This window comes from Chiloscyllium punctatum, chromosome 24 (assembly GCF_047496795.1).
Source record: "Chiloscyllium punctatum isolate Juve2018m chromosome 24, sChiPun1.3, whole genome shotgun sequence".
Taxonomy (NCBI): Eukaryota; Metazoa; Chordata; class Chondrichthyes; order Orectolobiformes; family Hemiscylliidae; genus Chiloscyllium; species Chiloscyllium punctatum.
This window is the reverse complement of record NC_092762.1, coordinates 82,143,572-82,171,182: the sequence shown is the minus strand read 5'-3', so window position 1 is coordinate 82,171,182 and position 27,611 is coordinate 82,143,572. Positions and strand designations below refer to the sequence as shown.

Genomic DNA, 27,611 nt, shown 5'->3' with positions numbered 1-27,611 from the left:
CAAGGCAATTCCTGTAAATTTTAACAGTGAGCGATACAAATGAGTGCTTTGGCTTTAATGTGTCTTATGATTATACTGCAGTTTGATTTATTCATGCACTATAATCCTCTGCCCATCCTAGATTTTGTGTTGGACTAACACATCATGTCCACAAACATTAGGTTTTGAAAATGCTTTGGTCAGGGTTTGTGTCAACATTGGTCACTATAAAATGTTATTTCAACATTCCCTATACAATATGTCAACAGTTATAATGCACTTACAGTCACCTCTCACTGGATGGTTCTACATTGGAGTTCCTGACATCTCTCTTTTTCTCCCTCCATTTGATCTCCTTAGATATATAAGTAAAATCTCGATCTGAGGAAGGGTCACTAGAGCAGAAACGTGAACTCTGATTTCTCTCCATAGATGCTGCCAGACCTGCTGAGCTTTTCCAGTAATAGCAAGTTTTGAGAAGAACCACAGGAAATGACATCACAATCCAAAGAAACCCAATCATATAAATAGAGTGCAGGAGTCATGTACACTGCTTCGCCTGAGGCCCACTGAAGATGTTACCTAGCAGGGTACTGAAACGTCTGGAAATGAACCTCCCAGCTCAGTGAGCAAACTTACATCCTTTTCCAGTAATTTCCGTTTTTGCTTTTCATATGTCAGTGACTGCAGACTACTCCCTTTCCTGGCACCTGAATAAAAATTGCGGGAAATCAAACATTTCTCTGTGCCCTACCTTCAGGCATGGTCCTTGCGCTGACATAAGCTGCAACACTGCATCCTCCAGTTTCCACTTCATGGTTGCACGCATGGATTTCAATGCGATATCCTGAGAAATGGCGCAAGTTGGAGATTACCAGGGACTCCTTCATCCACACCTTCTCCAAAAATTTTGGATATTCCTCCTCGGGCCATTTTGTCGCAGACACATTACTCATGGAGCTAGACGTGGTCACATCCAGAGCACTGCTGTTTGAAAAGATTCCCAGCTCCCTACGTTTTCGCGAAGGTCTAAAACCAATGACAACAAGGAGGCAGTTTTAAAACATTGCATTAACTGCTAAAAGTGAGCATAGTGACGGCAGTGGTGAGGAAGGGCAATGTAATGGCCAGAACAGTGTTAACAATTCATACATGGAAAGAGGGTGTGATTGGCAAGACTGGCATTGATCCTTCATTGCCAGCTTCCTGGGCTATGTTATAACAGAATGACACGAGAGGTCACTTCAAAGGGCAATTAAGGTTCAACATATTGGTGAGAGATTCAAATTATATATAGACCAGGTTTGGCTAAGAATAGGTTCCTTCTTAGGGAACATCAGTGAACCGGCTGGGTCTCTATAACAGCCTTATGGTCACTTTTATAAATAGGGACTGGTTTATTTTCATCTTAAGTTGAATTCAATTTCTCAGAACGTTATGGTAGAATTAGAACGATAAATCTCTGGACTGACTATACTATCATACCCAGGAAAATACAGGAAAGCATATAAGTTAGTTTTGGAAGGGCAGGGAATAATGGTAAGTAGCCAGGGCAGGCATGTTGGGCTGAAAGACCTCTTTCTGGACCCTGTTAGTTCTGTGATTCTGGGTAATAACGTGACAGTATGCTATTGCTCACTGTAAGCACTGGATAACAAGTGAACGCCTGCTGCCAATGGCAACCAGGACCAAATATTTGAGTGTAGTCAGTAGAAGCAGTGCAAAATTTCAGGCTACCGAGACAAGACCCAGTCTCCTCCCAGCCGATCAGGGAATCACTGCACACTGCACACAGAAAGCAGGGAGCATGGGAATCCCTGGTTGCAGCGTCTCGTTCACTTGCCACCCTAACACACACACTTTGAAATAAAAGACAGGATTAGATTATTTTGGCTTGAATGAATTTATCACAGACCAACATTCTGCTTCATTCCCAATGCAGTTAACTTGCCCTTTTACAGGATGCCAGGCAGTGCCATTACTGCAGCTGTGCCGAGTGAATGAGGTTCTTCCAGCGAGTGAGAACACAACAGCGAGGGTGCAAGCACATAAGTGGGATAAAGCAGCACGTTAAAGCCTTTATACCCTGCAACAGCTTAACCTGCCAGCAGCAGTCAAAAATCAGATAATCAAATGGGATTATCTAGACATACAAATCGAGGAACTCAAAACCAAAACATAGATTCAAGGGCAGTTTTAAACTTTCATGTTAAAGTGCTATGGGGTATAGATAAAACCAGGTCACCACAACGCATTGCAACGTTATGTCCATTGGCGCAGTGTCCCCTATAAATAGGAACTATTTCAGTTTCTGGAATTTATTTAAGTTTGAACTGCAAAAGCATGTACACATTAGCACATGTCCCTGCCTCACAGATTATTGGCATGTTGCATTAAACAATGCAGCACTTAACCTTGACAGATAGATCGGGACTTTGCCAATAGCTCAAGGTCAAGCCAATAGTATTGGCATGGACATCATTCAATCATTTAGACCCATGGGTCTCACCTAACACAATTCTGATGCTTTGAATAACTTCAGTGATCTAACTTGAAAAACAAATCTGCCAGGCTCTCTCTCCCAATTGCTAAACAGCAACCCTTACTGAATTGAGCACAAATATATCAAGGGAAGATTGGGTTGCTGCGGCAGGGATAGAGATTCCACCATTATCAATTTTCCTCTCTGAAGTGGAGGCGTGTAAGACTGCAAGGCTAACAGCAACACTTATCAAACGGACTGACATCAATTAGACAAGCTACAGTGAAAATTGTTCCCTTGTGCAACACTTTCACTTAGCACTGCAGGTCTAAGCACTAATGGTCCCTGGAGGACAATGTGGGATCTCAATGGCTTTGCTTGTTTCAATATCACAGATGATGAATATCCACTTAGCACGGGTACCAAAGGTGTTACATGTACAATACCAGTCAACATCAATTGCAGCTTGACTGGATTAAAAGCACCTTTTTAAAACAAAAGATTATCAAGAAGTACTAATAAAAATTTTTAGCCCTCTAGATTCAATATTGAGTTCTACAATTTTAAATCACAACCTCTGACCTGATTGTGTTCCATGTTATTTGCCGGTTTATTAATTTTTCCCTCTTATTTCGCTCCCTACTCCTTTACTTGCCTTTCAGTCAGTTCAGCTGTGTAGCTATTCCAGATCCTCAAATCCTTGTTCCATTACCACTTTCTTTGGCTTCGTACGATGAAGCCTTTTGTCATCTAACCTCGCCTGCTGTACGCCCTAGAACAGATCTGCCCTCTTCACAGACTTTACACCCTCCTTCCTGTCACTTGTTGAAAATCTATTACACATCGCTGATTTATCCTGGCTGTGATGAAAGCTCAGATGTGAAACTCTATGGTGAAGCCTGGCACAGACTGGAGTTAAGGCCGAGAGTGGACTGCGTTTAAAGGACTGTTGTTCTGAACTTTGTATTTCTCTATTTTCTAATTTATTCCTAAGATCTGTACGACTGGACTGTTTACTTCTTTATTTTTCCTAAAAACTAGTACTGAAGAATCTGCCCCTAGGTACCTTGAACCCAAGATGATGCCATAAATGGCAACTTGTAAACTTTTCATTCAATTCAATTCAATTCTCTCCACTGATGCTGCCTGATCTGCTGAGCAATGTTTCGCATTTTTCTGTTTTCATTTCAGATTTCCCACACCCGCAACCTTTTGCATTAGTCAGAAGAATTTCAGATCAGCGTTTTTCTTTCAACAGCTCGCTGCAACCTCACACATGGGACCCACAAACTCTTAGCTTTCACCTCAGCTTTGTTGAGTTTGGTCAATTTAGTTTCAGTCGTAGAGAGGAGCACTCCCTCTGCACCCCACTGTGACGACTGTCATTCAAAAGCTTCCATGAGAAAGCACAAGAAAATCAAGGAACAAGGACAATCAAGCCTGGATTTGCTACACTTTCCATGGCTAATCAGCATTTATAAAACCCACTTCGGTGATATACTAGAATACATCGTGTAGCATGTCCTTAGTTATAGCAACTGCAGCCATCTTATAACTATCACAGCATTCCAAAGTCAATTAAATTCTTATTGAAAAGCAGTCATTATTGTAACATAGGAACAACTACTTGCGTGGACAAATGTGCTGTATGCACTCCTGTATACAATATCTTAGTTCCCACTGTCACACCCGCTGTGTATCAACACCTTTACCGGCATTATTTCTTGTATTTATATTAATACTAGAAATAGAAACTACTGAGGTAAACGGGTCAGCTGGAAAAGCGCAGCAGGTCAGGCAGCATCAAAGGAACAGGAGAATCGACGTTTCGGGCATTCCTGAAGAAGGGCTTATGCCCGAAACGTCGATTCTCCTGCTCCTTGGACGCTGCCTGACCTGCTGCGCTTTTCCAGCAACACATTTTCAGCTCAAACTAATTTCTTGGGTGAGTAAGTGTTCTTTTAATGACAGGTATGTAAATGACCGTGAATTACAGTTCCTCAGACTTCTCCATATTGAAGATCATCTGCCACCTATTTGCCAACTTCAACAACGTGCCAATATCCCTTTGAAGTTCCTCACTTCAGTTTATAATTCTCCTAAGTTTTGTGTCATCTGCAGACTCTGAATTTGTAACCTGCTCACCAAGATTTAGATCACCTACGTCTTTCAGGAAAAGCAAGGGTTCCACGACAAACCTTCCAGCTCAAAAAATACCATTAACCATTACTCCCCTGTTTATTCTCCCTCAGCCAATCTTGTATCCATGTTGCTACTGTCCCTTTCATTTTATGATCTGTAACTTTGCTCACATGTCTACAGTGTGGTACTGTATTGAACACATGAAGGGAGGAGAACTTGGAAGAGGCTTCCCTGTAAGGTTTTCAGTGACTAGGAGAAAGTAAGGACTGCAGTTGCTGGTGAGTCAGGGTCAAAACGTGTAGCGCTGGGAAAAGCACAGAAGTTCAGGCAGCATCTGAGGGGCAGGGGAGCTGACATTTCAGGCATAAGCCCTCCATCAGGAATGTGACTGGGCTGATGGAGGGCTATACCCAAAACATCAACTCTCTTGCTCCTTGGATGCTGCCTGACCTGCTGTGCTTTTCCAGCACCACACTCTCAACTCTGACTCTCCAGCATCTGCAGCCCTCACTTTCTCGTCCCACCGTGCTGAATACCTCTTGGAAGCCCATGTACACCACAGTAACAGTCTTCCTCTCATTAACCATTATTATTAAAGTCTTCAAAAGTCTGCAGCAACCTAGTCAGATGTGATTTTCCTTTATCAAATCCACAAAGACTTGTCCAAATCAAGTTATTTTTTTTCCACGTGACTGTTAATTCTATTTCAGAAGCTTCCCCACCAAAGTTAAATTGACTGGTCTGTAATTGCTGGGCCAAACTTTTTTGAACATGCATAGTGTTTGCAATACTCCAATTCTCAGAATCCAAGGAAAACTGAAGGATTGTTACCAGCACCTCTGTAATTTGCATTCTAACGCTCTTGCTTTAAAAGGGCAAAAGACAATTATTAACAATAATACAATGCATTACACATTGTGATAAAATCTTTAATAACTTTACATTCCCCTCTACCTTTAGGTACAAAAAATTACAGCCTGGACACTTCTTTGTTCTCCCAATTCATTAAACAATTCAAAACAACACAACCATCCTGACTTGGAAATATATCACCGTTCCTTCAGTGTCACTGGGTCACAATCCCTCCCTAATGACATTGTGGGTCTACCTACAACATGGACTGCAGTAGTTCAAGATAGCAGCTCACCACCACCTTCTCAAGGGCAACGAGGGACAGGCAATAACGTTTTTAAAAACACTATTATTACAACTCAAGGTGTCCCTGCTCAAGGACACCAAATAATTATTTTGACGGAAGATTTTTCTCCAAAGCAATTCGTTAGCGGATTCCTTGCCCCAACCCAATTTAATTTTGAAATTTTCTTGCTAACATTTCTTTTATACTTCGAAGGTCAATCCTCAATCTCTACCAGCAACACCCTTCATCAAGGGGGATTGTTCCAGAGCAAAGGAGCATCACTGCGGCAATCCAGAGGCATATTTTTCCTGGCTGGTCCTTATATAGGTAATTGTTTAAAACTACCTTTGCTAAACCTGTCACTTCTACTAGCATGTGGCTTCTCTGCTTAGGTTCTTTTAATACATCTTTTTGGTTTTTATTTCCAAACAAACAGACAACATACCTCACTTCTTCCAGTAAAAATATAAATGAATTCTGCTGCACTTGAGGTGCTCACTAAAAATTATAATGTTACCCCTTCTGGATCATACAGGACTGAAGATAAGTGCACACTGATCTAAGCTCACTTTTAAAGCTGCCTTATTTGTCTTTGCAAAGTCTCCAAAAGTGGTGTATTTCAACATGGTACTTAAGTGAAATATATGACAGCACTGATCCAGTCTAGGTGGCATACGTAAACAACTTAACTGCCCGATTAAAGTTCTCAACTGGTCTCCTTCATCTTTAGTTGTAGCAGCTTCATTTTGTGAGGTCATAGTCCAATTTATCAGGATTTTGTAATATTCTCGAGGTAAGACTGTTGATTCAGTTATTCCCAATTTAGTCTAATACTATATATTTAAAAATTCCTGAAGCTTAATTTCCAATTCCGAATTTTGTTTTAAAATCATCTACACGCATCATAAAGATACCCACGAGCTGCCCCCTAAACCTCCACCATTGTGCATTTTAAAAAACAGCAGGGGCAGCTTTTAAACTACAGAAAGGCCAATTTTAAAAGGACAAACTTCATTAAGAAATACCACACTCAAGAGGCCTCCCTTAGGCTATATAAACATTTATTTAACTTCCACTGTGTTTGCTGTCATATTCGTGAAAATCAAGTTCATGTTTGCACTCTTATCTCAAAATTAATTGTTAGCAATGTGCCTCCCACCCAACCCAATGATCAGTGAGAAAATTTACTAAGGTCCAAGTTCAGTTCCTATTAATTTTCCTGATCCAAATTATTTTCTTTTATTATGTTTCGTTGTTGGCTAACAAATCTGGTCGACAAAATGCAAAATGTTATTTTGTTTATCCTACACCTTTAAATCTATAGCAACTGACTTAAATTTCCTGTTAAAGTCGAGTTACTGTAAGCGGTGACAGTGTCCTTCAGTATATCTTACCAAACTATTAAACTCTCACCAATTCAGCTCTTACAGGAATTTAGATTACGTCTTAAACGGCCAGAACATCTGAAATTCAGTTCTATCTAAGCAGCAAAATTACAGATTTATCATTACATGATGTCATGTTGCAGGCATTATAAAATAATGTACTAAAGTGACTCACCAAGAGCTGATAGCGACACAAAGCACCTGCAGTCAATATCAACTCAAAAATAGTCAAAGGTAAACTGATAGCAGTCAGTCCAAACAAAATCCCCTCTTCAGGGGGAAAAGAAATCTTAACCCTGTTTGACTATCATGCCTGTCACCTCTCTCAGCAATGCGTACTGTCTACAACATCCATTACAACAACCCACCAAAACTCTTACAACAGCAACTTCTGAATGCTCAACCTCTAACACTGAGAAGGGGCAGGGCAGAAGGCACTTGGGGATCTACAAGTTTCCCCCTAAGCCACATGCCATCGTAACATGGAACCTTATAGGCCATTCCTTCACTGTCACTGGATATAAATCCTGGAATTTTCTAGTAGCGCTTTAGATGTCTCTAAGCATCAAGGAGCTCATCACCACCTTCTCTAGCACAATCTAGGTTAGAGAAGAAACGCTTGCCTTGCCAGCACAGCTCACATTCCATAAACAAACAAAGAAGGAAAAAGAATCAGCTTAAGGGCTGTGAGTAACAATGTCACATAACAACTCTCTTCAGGGCCTGGTCCTAAACAGCAGTCTTAAAATCACAACCAAATACAAGGCAAACTGAGAGGTGCCAATAATAGGCCAGCAGTAGCCTTCCATACAGCCTCAAAAGACAGAACTGGAAAGAATGCTTTAAAATGGGGAGATAAACTTATAAGGGAAATCTAGCATTAGTCACTGCTGACTAGTTTCCCAATTACTGCTCTTCTCTTGACCCTGAAGATCTAGACCCCAGAGACTGGTCAAAAGAATCACTAGAAGTATGGTCTATTTCAACAAGGTTCAACTGTTTATGACGACGTCAGGCACAGGTTTGTCCTATATCCAGATTTTAGATCCTCAACCCTATTTGTTCAAAAGGTAAAAAGATCAACTACAGAACAAAGAAGCTTAAAAACAATGTAACCATTCAAATTGGTGGGACTATTCAAGAGCATTTAGAAGTTGAGGCTCTGTTTCACTCTGTAGATTTAGAGGAACCAGCCAGGGCTCTGGTTCCTAGTCATTGACAGATTGAGCCAAAAGTGACCAGGAAGGATGATTGGGCAAAGATCCATATTAGCTTCCCAAGAGGTGACCAAATTGCTAGCATGCACAAACTAACCATCGGGTTCAGTGAAGAAGAATGGCTATCGTAGAGGAACCAAGTCTTTGGAGAAACTTGCTAACTAACAAATGCTCAGTTAAAGCCTCCAACCGATCTTTTAAAGATGTTCAGGGGCATATTTGAGCTACTTATCACTTATAACTATTTGGAATTCTGGCATTCAGATAACTGGAGTCTAAACCTCTCTGTAAAAACGCAGTTAGTTGTGCAAATATCCATGACCAAAAGTAACAGTTCTCTGGTTATATTTGTGTAGAACACTGATTATTCACAGAATGAAAAGCGAAAGCGGAATTAAACGTTTTTCAAACAAAGGGGTGTCAAAACAATTGTAATTTGATCTTTCATTTCTTTTGATTCCCCCAACTTCTAAAAATTATTACAAATTATGGACACAGCCACCTGCACACCACCCAGCATGATTTCAGAAGCACAGAATTTAGACACTCCCTTACCTACTGTCCTTAGTACCACTCTCTTGAGGTGTAGGTCTGCAAAAGTAAAACATCCACTTAAAATGAGTTTTGTTTTGAAAATTTTGTATTGGGGTCTGTATCCTGGATGATTAAGTCTGATTTTGCTGCACTGAGTTGTTTTTTGGGGGAAAAAACAGGATAAAGTGTAAGGGAAATTAACCACAATTACTTGTTTTAGTAACAGCACATACTGCTGCATTCCGAGAAACCAACATTTTCACATTTTCCAGGATCTTTGAGGTACACGAGTGCCCTAGGCCTGACCTGCAGCAGCACACGCTAAGTGAATGGATGGCTTGTAAGATGTCTCACACAATCAAATCAAATTGGTTCGAATCATCGCGTGTCATGGTCAGATGAACTGTGACACGCTAAAACAGGAGATCCTTTTAGGAGGCAAGCTTTTCGTTTCCATGTCTGGATAGTGTCCACATTTCCCCATGGTAGCTTACGCTTGAACAATCCCTGTATTGTTGGCTTCCAGCCATGGGAGCTCTGAGCTGCCCAAACTCTTGATTTAGTCTCTCCTGCTCAACTTTGGCTTAGGATCAATCGGCATTTTGGATGGTCCAAGCCATTCTCTTGGGAATGGGGAAAGCAACTAAGTAATCTGTCTGACTATTCTGATTCTCAAATTGTAGTGTACATACACATGCACTAACTACTTTGAATTAGCATAGACAACTGAGAAAAGCACTATGAATCCAAATTGACTTAATCTTATGGCAATGTTTTTCTCCTGTGTAACTGGGTTGCTAACGTTCCCTCAGCTGGCTGTTAAAAATGCATTTTAAGTCTGAAATGTAGCAAACAGGAACTCTGTTTTAAACTGAATTGCTGGCAATGGCAAAAAAAAGTGTTGAAACCGAACCCTGTAGAATTGCTGCAATATTGGCTTACTGACACAAGAGGGCACAGTAACACCAGTAACAAACCAATTCTGAACAATGAGCAGAACATATCCAATGGTGACATCCAACTAATCCTCAAAGAACAGAGGATTAGCAAATAAAATATTAATGTCATAATAAGTAAAATGACAAAGGTCTTCCTAAAGCGTATTTCCCTACGTAAAAAAATATCCTTTTCATCTGTGGAATTCATTCCCCCAGATTGCAATGGATACTGCGACATTGAATAAATTTGAGGAGGAGACAGATTTTTAATTAGTGACAGGCTGAAGGGTCATGGAAGTGGGCAGGAGTTGAGGCCAAGATGGGATCAGCCACGATCACATTAAAGAGTACAGCAGGCTTGAGGGGCTGAATGGCTCCTGCTTCAAGTTCTGTTATTTTTTTAAAGTTATGGGAGGATTCACCCACAGAAAGGAATCAATTACCTGACAGTTTACGAATCAGTGATCTGTCACATAAATGAACTGGAGATTGCAAGGTGGAAATTATTTTGGGCGACAGTTTAGAACAAGTAGTACCACTTGGGATATTCAGTACATTCCCTTGTACAAGATTGCAACTTAGAGTGAGTGTAGCGCACAGATTCCAGCAAGCAACCTTCACAATACCACTTGCTACACACTAGCAATAATGTTCTATCCCGTTTGAGGTGTAAAGAACTGACTTTCTGCCTTCGGTTACCTGATCATAAACACCTCATTGTGCAGGTAGTTTTCAAATGTCTTCTGGAAGGCAGCCTCCTCTGCATCTCGTTTAAGCTGTGACTCAGTCTTTGGACATGCACAGCATTCACCAGGGATGTGATTAGCATCTGTCTGGTTTCGCTTCTGATTATCCTCGGGATCAGCATGTGTTGTAGATGCTCGTGACGGTAACTTTAAACCTAGAATCAGAGAATCATAGAATGATTTACTGCACAGAAGGAGTTTGTTCAGCCTACTGTATCTGTGTTGAGTCTGTAAGCTACCCAGCTCATCCCACTCCCCCACTTTGCCTGATAGCCCTAAAAACATATTCTTTTCAGAACATTACCCAACTCTCCTTAGAAAACCATGACTGAATGTCATCACTACACTTTCAGGCAGTGAATTCCAAATCCAAAATACTAACTGAGTATGTTCATCTCTTACCACTATTGCTCTTTTTGAAAACACCTTAAATCAACGCTCTTTGATTCTCGACCTTTCTGCTAATGGGGAATACAGAGTTACAGGGATAGGGTGGTTACATCGACCACCTTCCAACGGTTTGACCCACAGGCATCCTGCCATCAAACTCCATCACGTTCTGACAGGGGTTGTTCCAGGGAACACACAAATACATACAAACCCATCACCCAACTGGAACAGGTGATTCTCTGCAGTCCCCATTCTCGAAAAGATAACTCGAATATCACTCCTTTTCATAAACATGAAAATTCTGGGAATAACGACACCACAGGCAAGGCCAACATTTATCGCCTAAGTCTTTGTTGGCCTTGAGCAGATGCTGGTAGGCCACTTCTTGAACTGTGACAGACCAAGAAGTGGGGGTCTGGGTCAGATGTGCTTCAGAGAGTGGGTGTGGGCTCAATGGACCAAATGGTCTGCTTCCACACTGTAGGGATTTTATCCTAGTCTACTTACTTCAAGAACCACAAGTCAGTTTGGAGTGGTCTAAATGTCACCTGCTTGCTATTACACATTGCAGCAGTTCATATAGCCAGGAGGAGGGTTGGCAGTGAAATGGTTAAGATTTCATGTGGACAAGCCAGGTATGTTTCCCCATCTGGGAGGTATTAGAACTAGGGAACAGAGATTAAAAATACAGGTTGTTCTGCTATAATGTGTGTTTCTTCAAGCAAATTTGCTGTATTTGATTAGATTCCCTACAGTGTGGAAACAGGCCCTTCGACCTAACAAGTCCACATCGACCCTCCGAACAGCAACCCACCCAGACCCATTCCCCTACATTTACCCCTTCACCTAACACTATGGGCAATTTAGCATGGCCAAGTCACCTGACCTGTACATCTTTGGACTGTTGGAGGAAACTGGAGCACCCGGAGAAAACCCACGCAGACATGGGGAGAATGTGCAAACTCCACAGACAGTTGCCCGAGGCAGGAATTGAACCCAGGTCCCTGGCGCTATGAGGCAGCAGTGCTAACCACTGGGCCACCATGCCGCCCCCGATTGCAAATGATGAAATGGGGACGCTGTTTCTAAAGTGCAAACTTTCAAAACATGTGTTGGCTGTGACATGACTAAATCGCCAACAGGTTAAGTGCTGTTTTTAAAGCACGATTTTTCCATAATGCAGGGTTGCACATGAACATAACTGCATTAGAAAAGAAGGATTTTGTGAAACTAGAAAGGGTTCAGAAAAGATTTACAAGAATGTTGCCAGGGTTGGAGGATTTGAGCTATAGGAAGAGGTTGAATATGTGGGTAGCACGGTGGCACAGTGGTTAGCCCTGTTGCCTCACAGCGCCAGAGACCTGGGTTCAATTCCCGCCTCAAGGCGACTCCCTGTGTGGAGTTTGCACATTCTCTCAGTGTCTGCGTGGGTTTCCTCCGGGTGCTCCGGTTTCCTCCCAGAATCCAAAATTAAAATGTGCAGGTTATGTGAATTGGCCATGCTAAATTGCCCATAATGTTAGGTGAATGGGTAATTTCCCAGCTCGGCGAACAGAACCACAACAAGGAGCATCCGAGCTACAAATCTTCTCCCAAACTTTGAATGGGTAAATGTAGGGGAATGGGTCTGGTGGGTTGCTCTTCAGAGGGTCAGTGTGGACTTGTTGGGCTGAAGGGCCTGTTTCCACACTGTAAGTAATCTAATCTAAACTAATCAAGGTCAGGGCTGTTTATCCTGGAGCGTCGGAGGCTGAGGGGTGATCTTATAGAGGTTTATAAAATCGTGAGGGGCATGGATAGGATAAAAAGACAAAGCCTCTACCCTGGGTGGGGAGTCCAGAACTAGAGGGCATAGGTTTAGGGTGAGAGGGGAAAAGATATAAAAGAGATCTAAGGGGCAATTATTTCACGCAGAGGGTGGTATGTGTGTGGAATGAGCTGCCAGAGGAAGTGGTGGAGGCTGGTACAATTGCAACATTTAAAAGGCGTCTGGATGGGTTTATGAATAGGAAGGGTTTGGAGGAATATGGGCCAGGTGCTGACAGGTGGGACTTCATTGGATTAGGGATATCTGGTTGGCATGGACGAGTTGGACCGAAGGGTCTGTTTCCATGCTGTACATCTCCATGACTCTATAACTGACTTTAAGGGATCGTCGATTTAAATAGCAATAAATATCGTTTTTCCTCCTGGAGAGTTGTAAGGCTGTTCAACACACCAAAAAGCAGTGGAGGCAGAGTTACTGAGTATTTTTAAGGCAGAGGTAGCTAGATTAATAAATAACAAATTAGTTCCAACTGAGATATACTCAGATCTGCTAACCCATTATCAACTTACACCCAATCTGCAACTTACCTTTCTGGCAATAATCAAACTCATACAGTTCACTGTCCTCTGGCTGCTGCTGCCAGAACACCAGGTAGTGGGTGATATTCCCATTGCGATCAGTTGGAGGTTTCCACTTTAGAATGATCTGGGAAGATGAGTTGGACACAGATATGGGATCCAACGGGACTGAAGGAGCTGTAGAGAGAACAGGAATGATTTAGAATCTTCACAAGATTTTTTTTTCCTTTACAAGTTGAAGAACATTATGCGCAAAGAGGAACAGGAGAAGACCCTCTGATCTATCCAGCCTATTCCAGAGAACTGAGTTACCCATCAATTATGGAACAGTGTGAAACAAGTCTCCAGGCCCAGGAAGTTCAAAGAGTGCACGTGCATATGTACGTGCTTCTGTGAGTGCACCCATGTGTTTGTGTATTGGTAGTGGAGGAGGGGGGAAATACACAAGCAACGCGAAGTTCAGAGGGCTCATGAAATAAGTGTGCAATTAGGTACACTCTTCAGAATGCAACATGTGAACAATAAGAATAGATCAGATTTATGTGACTACAAGCATTGTGGGTTTGTGGTGAGGTGTCAGCTCCTGATTTATGTTCTCCTGCTCAGAATAATCATGCCATTGAAACAGCAGCAAAAGTCTGAATGAAACAAACTGAGGCACAATGGAGGGAGTTTTGCATTAAACTCACACTAATACACCCAACACAAGTGAAGGCAGAGATTCTGAGACCAAAAAGAACTGTGCAACAAGTGAAAGTTGCAAGTTAATTAAGGGGTATTTGGGTGAATATATCACAGAAACAAGTTAATTAGTGTGTTGGAGTTTGTGGTGTCTGGATTAGCAATACAGTTCTAACTAAAAAGTACATACTGGTCTCTGCCTAAGCATTATTTTATCCTATGGTACCCTGAATCAGCACTGTAAAGAATAACAGTAATCATACTTGCACATTGAGAACACAAGGAAAAGTTGCTCAAATAACCCAGTTTCTAAACTGAATCCACCACAATTTTTCTTATTGGTTTGCGCAAAATGTCCAGTCCAGATTTAGCAATCACATGAACTGGGGTGAAAAGGCTGAGCAGCATTAAGCATGTAAAAGTAATATGTCAGCAGTTCAGTGTCATACCTTCTGGCTATATAGTTTCATCATATACATTTCATGGCAAAATATACAGCAATTTGGAAAGCAAAATTAATTTGATCATGGGTCATATTCTGTAAAGCTAGCACAGAAGCTAGAAGCCAACCCAATGTGCGGTTGCAGTACCATCAGTGGTGAAATAACACATGAAACGTGTGTATGGGTATACTGGAAATTGTAATGATGGGTGTGGATGGCATTTTTGTGCAGAAGAGTACCAGTGAAAGGTGTATAAATTAATTAAACCTAGTTTTGAAAACTTACTGCCTGCTGTGGTGCGGATGTAGACAATCTCGCTTTTGGCTCCATGATTGTGCTGCTCGTCACTTATCGTGAGCAAGGTCTTCACGAAGATTGCGTACTGTGTCCAAGGTTTGAGGCCACGAAGCAGAGTGCCTGGGTTCTGGAGCTTCCCCTCGGACCGCCCAGGGGGCTCTACATCAACCACCTTCCAGCTGTTTGACCCACAGGCATCCTGCCCATCAAACTCCGTCACGTTCTGATAGGGGCTGTTCCAGGGAACACACAAATAAAGACAGACCCATCACCCAACTGGAACAGGTGATTCCCTGCATTCCCCACACTTGGAGAGATAACTTGAATATCACTCATCTTCATAAACATGAAAATTCTGGGAATAAGGACACCACAGGCAAGGCCAACATTTATCGCCTAAGTCTTTGTTGGCCTTGAGCAGATGCTGGAGGGCCACTTCTTGAACTGTGACAGTCCTTGTAGTATAAATGCACTCACTATACTGTTAAGGAGGGAATATCAGCATTTTGACCCAGCAACAATTTAACATAGTTCCAAGTCAGAATGATGTATGGCTTGGATTGGAACTTGCAGGTGATAGAGTTCTCATGCCTTTGGAGCCCTTGTCTTTCTACATAGTGGAACTTTATAAGATTTCTTTATAAGTTGCTTTTCATTTGAAGACAGATTACACCTGCAACTAAAGGGCTATTGCAGCACAGAGGTGGTGTCCCCACCTCTGAACCAAAAGGCACAGGTTCAAGTCCCACCTGCTCCAGAACACTCTGATTTCTTTAAAAGACATTTTTTAATGAACCTGCTTGAGATGTTATTGCACACCCGTGGCCTCCTGGCTCAGATACAAGGACAATACCACTGCAACATAAGAGCCTGTCCTTGAACACATCTGAACAGGCTGACTTAAAAACATCGACATTTGCAATCGTGTGCAAGGATAAATGCTCAATGGGAGTGGTGGATGTTTAAGGGGGTGAACAGACTGCACAAACGAGCGGCTTTGTCCAGGATGATGTGAAGCTTCAGTGAAGTGCAGTTGCACATATCCAAGCAAGTAGAGAGCAAGCTATTACATTATTGCTGTGCCTTACAGAGAAGCTTTGGGAGTTAGGGGTGAACTAGCTGGTGTAGAATGTCCAATCTCTATGGTGATTTTGTAGCCAGTATATTTATGTAAACAATGCAGTTCAGTATTTGGACCAATACCCCAACAATACCCATTTGAGGGCAATGATCTTGTGAAGATATACACCCTGCTTTACTTAAAAAGGAAATTTTCATTAAATATTTAAGATTTTTAGTTGTTTTAATGTTTGAGTGTAACTTGGGGATGATAATGCTCCCATACGACGTGCCGCCATCACTAACAAGATCTAAACTTGCCTTTTTCACTACAAGTGGGCATGGTAAAAGTTTTATGATATTTTTGTTTAAAGCAGAGCGTGCACCATCAGAACTTAAAGTCAGAAATCACATGACATCAGGTTACAATCCAACAGGATTATTTGAAATCACAAGCTTTAGGAGCTTGTGATTTCAAATAAATCTGTCGGACTATAACCTGGTGTTGTATGACGTCTGACTTTGTCCACCCCAGTCCAACACCGGCATCTCCACATCATCAGAACTAAAGACAAAGCTGCGATTACTTGTGATGTGCTCCCTACAAGGTAATGACTCCCTTCTGATTGAAAAATCTCACACACACACACACAAAGATCACTACATACTGTTAGTGCACTGGATTTACCGCTAACCCAAAGCAGGATATATTCAAGAAACAGAATCCTGTAAGATACTCACGCTTCCTTGAAGAACACCATGAAACCCAAGAGATCTCTGAAGTCCGGTGGCCAGTACGGCTCCCATTTCAACATTATTTTATCTGTTCCCGTTTTATTGGAAACAAACCTCAGGAGCTGACTTTCACCTAAGTAAGAGTAGGGAGAGAAAAAAAACCATTAATTTCCTTTCTCTGTCTCTCACACACACTTTCAATTTGTACTTCGAACAACACAGCCACCAACTTTCTGTCCAATTCCAATGTGCAGTGCCAACTCCACATTATTAAATAGCAATTACATATTGAATGTTTTTTTGGATAAGAAACTAAGGGATCTCGATGGAAATCTAACTCAGCAAGGGGAGGGTTTCAACAGAAAACTTAAATTAATAACAATTTTTTAACGATTTCCTTTTCTAAATAAAGTGGAAGAAAAAATGTTGTAAATGCCAACAAATTTCAGATTGAAAAATTAGCTTAAAAGATTAAATCCATTTATATGCTTGTTGTTTAGATTTAACAACGTGACCTTTGATTCCCGAGGGTACCAGGTCAGAGGGGAAACTGAGTGAAGTTATATACCAGTAATGGTGCAGGTTTAGAATCAGGTTCTTAGGGTCATAATATCTGCTAAAATTGAGACTCATGAGCATCACAAACCAACGCATACATGTCTGTATTAGTTACGCCTGAGACGGGGGTAATTACAAGAAGATGTGAGATACTTTTGGGCTGGATGTCTCACTAATGTGACTTTGGAAAAATCAATAAATCATTTGAACAGTAAAAATCTCAAATAGTTTTTCACACTATAAGCCTCTTATATTTAGACATTGCTCGGATGGGAACACTCATGCCTCAGAATCAAAAGGTTATGGGTTCAAGTGTTGCCAAGCACTGAAGTCAGCACTGAAGAGGTGCTATGCTGCTGGAGATGTCATCTTTCAGTTGAGATTTATTATGGAGGCCCTTTCTGCTCTCTCAGATGAAGTCAAGTCACCACAGGCTGCTCTCTCATGGTTTAATCTGGGGTGGGGGGGGGGGTGACCATACCTCAGGTGAGGGGACAGTTTCAGGAGGACCATTCTTCATGGTAACCTCAACCAATGTGGGCACTGAACTCGTGCTGTTGGCAGCAGTCTGCTTTACAAACCAGCCATTCAGCTAATTGAGCTAACCAACCCCAGAAATGCAAAAGTCTCCACTGGAGTCTTCCAGTTAATAATAAAAACAAACTACTGTAGATGCTAAAAATTTGTATAAAAACAGAGGGAGGTTTATTGTTGCCAATATCTAGCTCACAACCCAAAGTCACAAATGATTATCTGGGTCATACCATCTCATACCACATGTTGCACTCTACAGCAGTGACCACAATTCAATTACTGAGACAACTAACCCATCCATAACAGTTTGAGAGCATACTAAATGAACCAAGACACAATATGGGCATTCATTTGGTTATAATGCAATCAGGAATAGAGGCTCTCAAAGATATTAATCTAATTTATACATTTTATACCCAATCTGTTTATATTTGAACACAACATTACACATAACCTTCTGACATGACTTGAACCTTTACACCCAAACAGCTTCCCGTGTCTTGCCTGTCCACATTAATTTATTTCTGACAGCTTTTGGTTTCCTGCAAGTTCCTCTCGTCTAACCTTGCTACAATGGTGCATAGCTATAGCTCCAAGTCAGGTTGCTGGGTGTCTTGGAGAGTAACTTGCAGATGGTGGTGTTCCCTTGTCTGTTATACTCATCCTTCCAGTCAGTGGGGGTCACAGGTTCGGAAGGTGAAATCAAAGGAGCCTCAGCAAGTTGCTGCAATCCATCACAAAGAAAGGTGCACACTGTGCAACTGAGAGTCCGTTATGGAGGGAGTGAACGTTTTAGACGATACAAGCTTCTATGGTGGATACAGCATAAAACTTATAACATCAAGCCCACACCCACCCAGGGAAGATGTAGCAATTGCAATCAGGTGGATCTTATTGACTATGAGATCCTTGATTGGGGTTGTTAACCTGGGCTAATCAGGAGCCCTGGCTGACAGATATAAACAGGGGATTCTCCCTGCCCTCCCCTTCACTGTTTGATCACGCAGCATAGCCCTTTGATGTGGAGGGCACTGCTCGTCACTGGCTACTTGGGTGTTTCTTTTCTTCCTGGTGGTGGAAATTGAATAATGATTTGTGCACCTTGTGTCTTTCACTGTGTCTCACACCTGCACACACACAACATGGGCATTGGGGAAAATTAAGCACTACCACAGTTAGGCAGCAGTGTGTGTGCTTGGTAAAAAAAAAGGGATTCAGAGTCTCAAAACTTCAGGGACTGGCTCTGAGCTGGCTGGCCACAGCCAGTTACTGTGCACATGTAAATAAAGGGTGACTTGGTGATGGGATACCAGCCTCTGTGGAGTTATTTCAGAATTAAACTAGCTTCACAACGGAGTCTAAATCTACGTACTCTTCCTCAGTATTACAACTCTGTGCTGAGTCCCAGTTTTAATTCAAGCTTTTTGATGGAACTTGCATTGCCACATTGAACCTTGGTGGCAATCACTGGGCAGAAATTTCTTGAATCTTTTCTGTGAGGGGCGAATGACTTCGGTGGTGCCCAATACATGCCCCCCACCAATGAGATAACTCACCCCATCAGTGACCAATCAGCTCAGTGAGGACTGACCGGTGAACAAAGGAAAGGACCACAGCCCGGACAGTGGTGACCTCGGGTGCTGGAAGCTACTGGTCAGAGGCGACTCCTTGCAGGATTCAGGGCAAGACGTATTTTTATTCCCCTTTTTCCTCATGTGATAGAGGTCATGGGAGGGTCACAGACAATGGCATGGGGATAGTTTTAAGAGGTCACTGTCTAGCCCACCAAAAAAAAAAGCTGGTAACTCAAAGAAGCACTGGGTGAATGCTGAACTGTCAGAGGTGCAGGCTTTCATATGAGACAATAAACTGAGGCTCCCATTGACCTGGTTGGGTCCCATGGCACTATTCCGTAGAGCAGTAGGGGAATTCTCCCTGGCGTCATGTGTTCTACTGGTAATCATTACCAAAGAGGAAAGCATGAGTCATCCACAACTGTTTAATTGCATTTCACAGTTCAATACAAATTCCAGTCTGCTCTCTTTCCCTTCCAGACCAATTTTTCTTAATGGGGAAATCCAGATTTTTGTTTATATAAAATGACCCAATCACCTAATTTAACAAATAACAAATTACCCAAACATTGCCCAGCAGGGGGCAACAAAACAGTCTTTGTACAGCCAACACCAAATCAGCCAATTAAACAACTAAACAAGTAATAATTAACAAGCACTTTCCATCAGAGGCAGTGCGTTAACAACAAAAAGGAGGAAGGTGTAGGAAAGATGGAGGGAGGGTTGAAACAAAACTCTGTTGGAGGGGAAGCTAATGCACTACAGGCTCCTGAGGTGTCCATATCTCTCCAAAATGTTTATGGGAATCACAGCTTTTGTCTTAATATCTGGAGATGCTTTTACACACAACTGAACAGTTTATATCTGCACAAATCACTTGTGTTACTTCTTCCTTTATCCACTACCACTAAACCAATTACTCATTTTCACGCAAAGCCCATCCAGGGCAGTGCAAACACATCAAAAGGGAGGTTAAGGTAGGGAGGGGACTAAGTCAAAATGTAGCTGGAGGGAAAAGTAAGGCATTTCACCTTCTGTGGTGCTCACTTTTTTTCTTTAAGTCCACAGCATCCCACCCGAACCCACTGCCCTATTCCTGTAGTATAGGCCAATCCACCCTAACCTACACATCTTTGGACTTTGGGAGGAAACCAGAGCACCTGGAGGAAACCCACGTGGACATGGGGAGAACGTGAAAACTCCACATAGACAGTCATGCTAGGCTGGAATCGAACCCAGGTCCCTGGTGCTGTGAGGCAGCAGTGCTAACCACTGAGCCACCGTGCCACCCAGTGTTTATCTCTCAATCAAAATCATACAAAGAGATTCTCTCAGCATTATCACATTGCAACTTGTGGAAGCATGACTTCTGCGTGTTGGCTTCTGTGTTGTCACATTACAGCAGTACTGCACTTGTATTTCCTTGGTGGTAAAGCACTTCATAAATACAAGTCTTTCTAGACCTATCTCCCTAACAGCCAATTTTGAGTGCCCCCCTCCTGGTTAGGTGCATGGAACAAGTCATTGTTATTTGTCCCCACCTTGCCCATATAGAACACCCACATACAGCCACCTCCCAACAGTTTTTTCATTTTCAAGTCTTAGCAGCATGAAGTCAACACAATTACTGTTCGCCTGGAGAAGGCTGAGGGGCAATCTGATAGAGGATTCCAAATCTGTGCTCAGTAGATAGGAGGTATTCTTGGGAGGATCAAGAGCAAGAGGCCAATTGCAGTGGGCAAGGTAATTGACAAAAGAAACAATGGAGACATGAAAGAAAATCTTTTCACACAGCAGCACATTCTTACGTTTACTACCCAAGTATGTGGTGGAGGCAGGTTCAACTGAGTCATTTAAGAGGGATTTGGAGGGAATTTCATTTTCTGAAAAGGAAGAACATGCAGGCTTATGGCATGAAGTTGGGGGAAGTGATACTAGGTGTACTGCTCATTCAAAGAATTGGCTCAGATATGATACACACAGTGAGATCTGAAGGTGCTGGAGATCGGAGTTGAGAGTGTGTTGCTGGAGGTCAGGCAGCATCCGAGGAGAAGGAAAATCGATGTTTCAGGCTGGAGCCTTAACCTGAGTCCTGATGAAGGGCTCTGGCCCGAAACATCGATTTTCCTGCTCCTCGGATGCTGCCTGACCTGCTGTGCTTTTCCAGCCACACACTCTCAAATCAGAGGAGGTTGGGCCAAAATGGCCGCCTTCTGCTCTGTAACCATTCAAACCCTTCAGGCAAATATTGCTGGATGCTTTACTGTCTCACTTATAAGTTTTAACTCTTAAGTGCACAATTTGTGAACACTCGAGCTACCCAGGCATGATAGCCAAGATGAAATTCACGGTATCTTCCAGCAGTTTGCATCCAATACATTTTCCAATTGCTCAAAATAGTAACAAAGTTTGACCAGGAATAATTAGATGTAGTTATAACCGAGGAGAGACAGAAAATGGCAATTCTGGCTGCAAACCCAGACGTCTACAGGACTCTGACAGGCGCCCTGATGAGTTTTGTTTTTCTAAGAACTAAGCTTCAGGAATTACTACCATCAGGCACTCAAATTTAAATCATTTGGCCAAAACCTTAAATTGAAAGAACATTTTAGAAAAAAATAACCTCAGTGCCAAGTCACACAGGGAAAGTGGCAGGCGATTATGAGGTAAGGAGCCAGTAGAGATCGGAAGAAAAGCAGCAAGAGCCAAGCAAAATACCTAAGCAGATTCAGTCCACATAAACGTACCTTAAAAAACTCAGAACAGAATGGGATTCAGATCAAGTAATTCCTTGTGTGACAGCCTCAGTCAGTCTCTGAGCCATCAAGAAATTCTTGAGAGGGGAGATGAAAATGGAGTTTGTCCATCGATCTTCTGATTAAGAACTTGCCCTCCCCATACCTCTAGCCTCATTCATTTCATTAACATCTGTTCCTCACATTTGATTCTTGCATACACACCTTTCCTACTCTTAATCGAGTTACTTGCAACTAAGTCTTCAGTCACTTTCACATCCATCTCATCAGACAAGCCTTTTGCCATTTCTCGTTACCTCTTTTCCTTTATCTCAGTGTTGGTTTATCCCTCATCTCTGCAAGATACCTTGGAATATTAGTCACTTTCAAGGCACTATTTAGTATCGAGTGCTGTTGCTGCTGTCACAACCCCAGGTTTGTTGCAAGCAAGTGTTTTGAAGGAGGTAGGTTCACAAATTGCAGATGCTTTTGCAATAATCTTCTAAACTCCTCTCAATTCAGGAATTACCCCTCTAGTTTGGAAAATATTGGGAATATGTTTGCAAATATTGAAAGGCACGAGACCAAAACCAGGAAATTACAGACCTGTTAAAGATGGAGTGAAAGAGAATCTGGAGAAAACTGATCTGATTCGACAGCTGCCATGGATTTGCAAAATTGCTTAGTAACACACAACTTTAGATTGACATAAAGGAGAAGATTTTCAATTTGCACTCATCAAGATCGGGAGGAAAAAAAAATAAACCTAGAAGGGGAACAACAGCATGAAATGAATGTTGGCATCCTGCAAGAACCATTAAGTGACAATCTTAGTCAGCTAAGATTTACAGTCAGCAGTTTCTGCTGCATCTCCTTTGCATCCACAGCTGAACCAACCAGCATCATCATCTCATGCTGCACAACTGACATTCGCACTCCAAACCTGGCTTCCTGCATCCCAGTTCTGATGAATGAAAGTTGAAAAGCAGGACCTTCCTGTGTCATTTTAACAATGTCAAAGAGTAGATCTTGTCAAATTAACATAGTTTAATTTCATGAAGAGATAGGAGGAGTCAGGAGAATGTTGACAGATCTAATTAATGTGGATATCAGGAAGATATTCTTTGGAGGATCAGCTGGGCAATAGAAGACAAAGAATGATGATAATGGGTACATACTCAAATCAGAAGGTATGACAAGTTGTGTCCCAGAAGGTTCCTTACTGGGGCTGCAACTACTAATAATTTGGACAACACAATCGAAAGCTGATCTCAAAAAGCGTGATATTATATTTAATAATGTACATGCCTCAGGCTTGGAGAGAAGTTGAAAAGAGGGGAATCTTCATGGTCACTTTAGCCATTGCGGGAATTGAACCTGTGCATCACTCTGCATCACAAACCAGCTAGCTAGCCAACTGAGCTAACTGTGTTCTGTGTACAACTCTGGGTGTTGCACCCAAAAGATTGTAACAGCCTTGGAGGAGGTGCAGTGAGATTCCCCAGGGCTGCTAGGGTTAAATTATAAGAAATTACATAAACTTTATATACTTCAGATCATTTTATATTCTGGAATGTAGCAGTTTTAGGGTGACATGATTAAGATTTTCAGGATTTAGAAATAGGGAGATCTTGAGACGCAATAGGTAGTCGTCCTGCCACTGAACCAGAAGCTCCAGGTTTGAGTCCCTCACCAGAACTTGTCAAGCATGAAAGATGTGCTTATAATGTAGCAGCCAAACGTAGTAAATCATTGTAGTACACTGAGGAAAAGCAGTAAGAAAATGCGAGTCTCCTGGGCCTTATCAGTCATGTTTGATGTAGAGTGGGATCCCTCAAGTTACAGGCTAGCAAATTATTAAAGTCAACTATGGAAACAGACATTTCATTCATGGAACTCCTGGCTAGGCCAACATTTATTGCCTATCCCTAATTGCCCAGAGGGCAGTTAAGTGTGAATTTGTAGGGGTCGCAACCTGTAGCGATTTCACATTCGCCATTTGACCAGCTTTTTATTTCAGAGTTCTTTTATTGAATTCAAATATCATGACTTGCCATGGTAGGATTTGAACCTATCTACCAGAAACGTTAGAACATAAGAGCATAAGAAACAAACAAGAGTAGGCTATTCTGTCCCTCAAACCTAACCTACCATTCAATAGTCTGCCCCAGGCCTCAAATCTTCAATATTTCAAAAATCTACTTACCACCTCCTTATATGCATTCATTAAACATGCCGCCACAACCCTGTGGTAGAGAATTCCAGATCTTCGCTATCTTCTGGAAGAAGAAATTCCCTCACATCTCAGTTTTAAATGAATGTTGCTTTATTCTGTAACCATCCCATGGTCCAAGATGTCCCCACTAGTGGAAATACTTTCTCAATGTCTACTGTCAATCCCCCTGGAATCTTATATGCTTCAATAAGAACACCCCTCCAAACTGTAATGAATGAAGGCCTAATCCTTTTAGCTGTTCGTGATAAGTCAGCCCCTTCATTCCAGAAATCAGCTTAGACAGCTTCTTTTGAAATACCTCCAATGCCAGGATATCTTTTCTGAAAGACGTGGACCAGAACTGTGCATGGTACTCTGACCTCACCAACACCCAGAACAGTTGCCACAAAATCTATTTATATTGTCAAACTTCAACCCCCAAGCAAAGGAGAAGCCAAAATTCAATCAGTCTTCTAAATTACTTGCTGCACCTGCACATTAACCTTTTGTGACACATGCAGCAAAAAAGCTAGATCCCTCACTGTTGTAATTTTTTGGGAGTCCCTCTCCATTGAAAGAATAGTCTGCCTTTTGATTCTTCTAACCAAAGTTTACAATCTCACATTAAACTCAACCTGATAAACCTTTTGTCCACTCACAAAACCTATCTACATCCCCTTGCCAATTCCTTACATTCTCATCACAATACGACCTCTGACCTATTTTTGTATCATCAGTAAGCCTGGATGCATTAGACTTCAAGTCATTAATATTGCAAGTAATTGAATCCCTACACTCATCAGTTTTGCCTTTCCAATCTGAAAAAAAATTGAATAACCCTGACTCTATACCTTCTGAGTTAATCAAATATCAATCCATACTAATGCAATACCTTTAATACCCTAAGCTCCCATCTTGTGCAGTAACCTTTCACGTGGCACCTTACTGAATGCCTTGCCTTTCACAACTTCAGATTGTGTTGAACTTCTATAAATATCCTGCTATTTCTTCTTTAATAACAGTCTCCAGTATTTTCCCAATGACAGATGTTACGTTAACTGGCCTGTAGTTACGTTACTGGTTTCCTGTAAACCTGCCCGTAATCCAGTTAGTTCTGGAATGTTGTGACCAATGTCTCCACTATCACTGCAGCCACTTCCTTTAAAATCCTGGGATGTAGGTCTCAGCTCCGGGTGACTTATCTGCCTTTGGTCCCATTTGTTAGCCAAATACTTTGTGCCAGAGATTGTTACAAGATCTTTCCTCCCATTAATACCTTGCTTATCTCTTACTTTTGGGATGCTTATAGTATCCTCCAGCCTGAACACTGATGCAAAATACTACCTTAAATGATCTAACATTCGCTATTATTAATTCTCAAGCTGTCCCCTTCCAGGGTCCTACACTTACATTAGATACTCTCTTTTTATAGTTCTGCTATAACACTGTAGTTCTGTTCTCATGCAATCCCATGTTAGAAGAAAATCACATAAAAGCAGCACCATTTAAACTAATGGGGCTGGAATCACATTATAACCAAGACACGCTTTAAAACTTTGCACTTTATAAACAGTTTGTCAAACATGTTATAGTGAAATGGAATAAACGAAACCTCCAAATCCTCCCCCTCACAAATGGGAGTTCGGGATTGCTAAGCCAGTCACATGACATTACATTATGTGATACGTTATACGTCAATAGTGGGTGGTTCAGTGGTTAGCACTGCTGCCTCACAACGCCAGGGACCTAGGTTCAATTCCAGCCTCGGGTGACTGGAATTTGCACATTCTCCCTCTGGGTTTCCTCTGGGTGCTCCAGTTTCCTCCCACAGTCCGAATATGTGTAGGTTAGGTGAACTGGCCATGCTAAACTGCCCATAATGTTCAGGGATGTGTAGGTTAGGTGCATCAGTCATGGGAAATGTAGAGTAATAGGGTAGGGGAATGGGTCTGGGTGGGATACTCTTTGAAGGGTCGGCATGGACATGTTTCCACACTAGGGATTCTACGATTCTAGATACAAGTCAAAGCTTTTAAAATGAATTAATCAGGAAGATGAGATAAATGTTTTGAAGTGATAAGGAACTCCAAGATAAGGAATCTTAAAATAAAAGCTGGGTCAATCAATCAGGAAACAAGATAGACACCACTTCTTCACAGGAAATATTGAACACTGCCCCCACCTACAAAAATCAGTGGCTAAAAGCTCAGTTAATAATTTTAACTGAGATATTGATACATTGCTTGCAAGAAAGGTTTTTGGGTTAACTTTGGTATGAAAGGGAAAAAGGGTAAGTGTATTAAGATGCAGATCAGCCATAATCTCACCGAATGATGGGAACAGATTTAAGGAGATAAATGACTTCTGCCCATTGTATGCTCTTAATACCTGCTCATTAACCAAATGCAATGAATTTGTAACAGGTTCTCCACAAGTGCACTCTTTTTTTTCCCCCAAGAGGAAAGTCTGACAGTTCATAAAAAGAAGTGTTCTTTATCTTCTCTCCTGAATGACCAGGCTTTTATTTTAAGAGTCATCACCTGGTCCTGGACATACTGTCAGTGCAAGTAGATTCTCTCCACCTACTTGACTAATTCCACTCAAAATCTCTGTAGATGAATGTGACAAACAAAGCACACACTATGTCTATTTCAGCAGTTTGTTACTCCTGGAATAGGTCGTCAGCTTATAACTGAGTTACAAAGATCAGGAAGATCCCAGGTTCAATCCCTGCTCAGTGCTGCAACTATTGACGACAAGAGGGAAGACCATAGCTCCAGAGTGGGGGGAATTAGATCGGCTTCCAACTCCTGATGCCTCTGTGCTGACCTTCGCTGGAAAACTATCCCCTTCTGAGTGAATGCCATCTGCAACTGCATTACCCACCAATACACAGCCTTGGCTTAAAACCCTCATTTGGATGTGGGTGACTGAAAATCAACAGACCAACACAAAGCAAGAGTAACTGCATTCAGGAGAGGTCAGGTTAAGTGCCTTATCATTATTATGAGATGTCTGTACATCTTAGATTTTTCACAGAAAATGCTCTTGTCACCCCAACACAAATTATCCAACATAGAAAGATGGAGTGTGAATATTACTGATATAATCTTACACTTGTACTCTTGCCAGCCACTGAAAATTACAGGAACACAACTCTAATGCCACTCATCATCTGATCTTATTGGTTTCAAAATCTTACAGGATGCCTGGTCTCCATTTGTTTTCTGAGCAATATCCATTTTCTCCTGCCGGCCTTTGGTCCCTGTGGCCTCCTCCATCTTGTAGATTTCGGACAGACACAGCTTGGGGTTGAAGTGAAAAAACATCTTGCCCTGGGAGATGGTCAGGTTGTGCTTCCTCCAGTCCCACAGTTGCTGCAGGTTCTGGTTGTCCAATACATAGAAGGAGTAATTCCTGGATGTCAAATTAAAAGTAAAAATCATGTTGAAAACAAACCTAAGTTCTCAATAAATTTGAAAT

General features: G+C 41.8%; 1 protein-coding gene across 1 annotated transcript in view; it reads right to left on the bottom strand.

The window, feature by feature from the left end:
* The window catches only part of LOC140494751 (insulin receptor-like), a 260,114-nt gene that overhangs the window by 27,766 nt on the left and 204,737 nt on the right, over nt 1-27,611 (bottom strand). Inside the window, exons 6-11 of the mRNA XM_072594310.1 lie at nt 27,331-27,545; nt 16,519-16,645; nt 14,707-14,951; nt 13,307-13,474; nt 10,515-10,716; nt 734-1,008 (exon numbers count right to left, since the gene is read on the bottom strand). Coding sequence (XP_072450411.1) covers nt 734-1,008; nt 10,515-10,716; nt 13,307-13,474; nt 14,707-14,951; nt 16,519-16,645; nt 27,331-27,545 — 1,232 coding nt within the window. The remainder of the gene's footprint in view (nt 1-733; nt 1,009-10,514; nt 10,717-13,306; nt 13,475-14,706; nt 14,952-16,518; nt 16,646-27,330; nt 27,546-27,611) is intronic.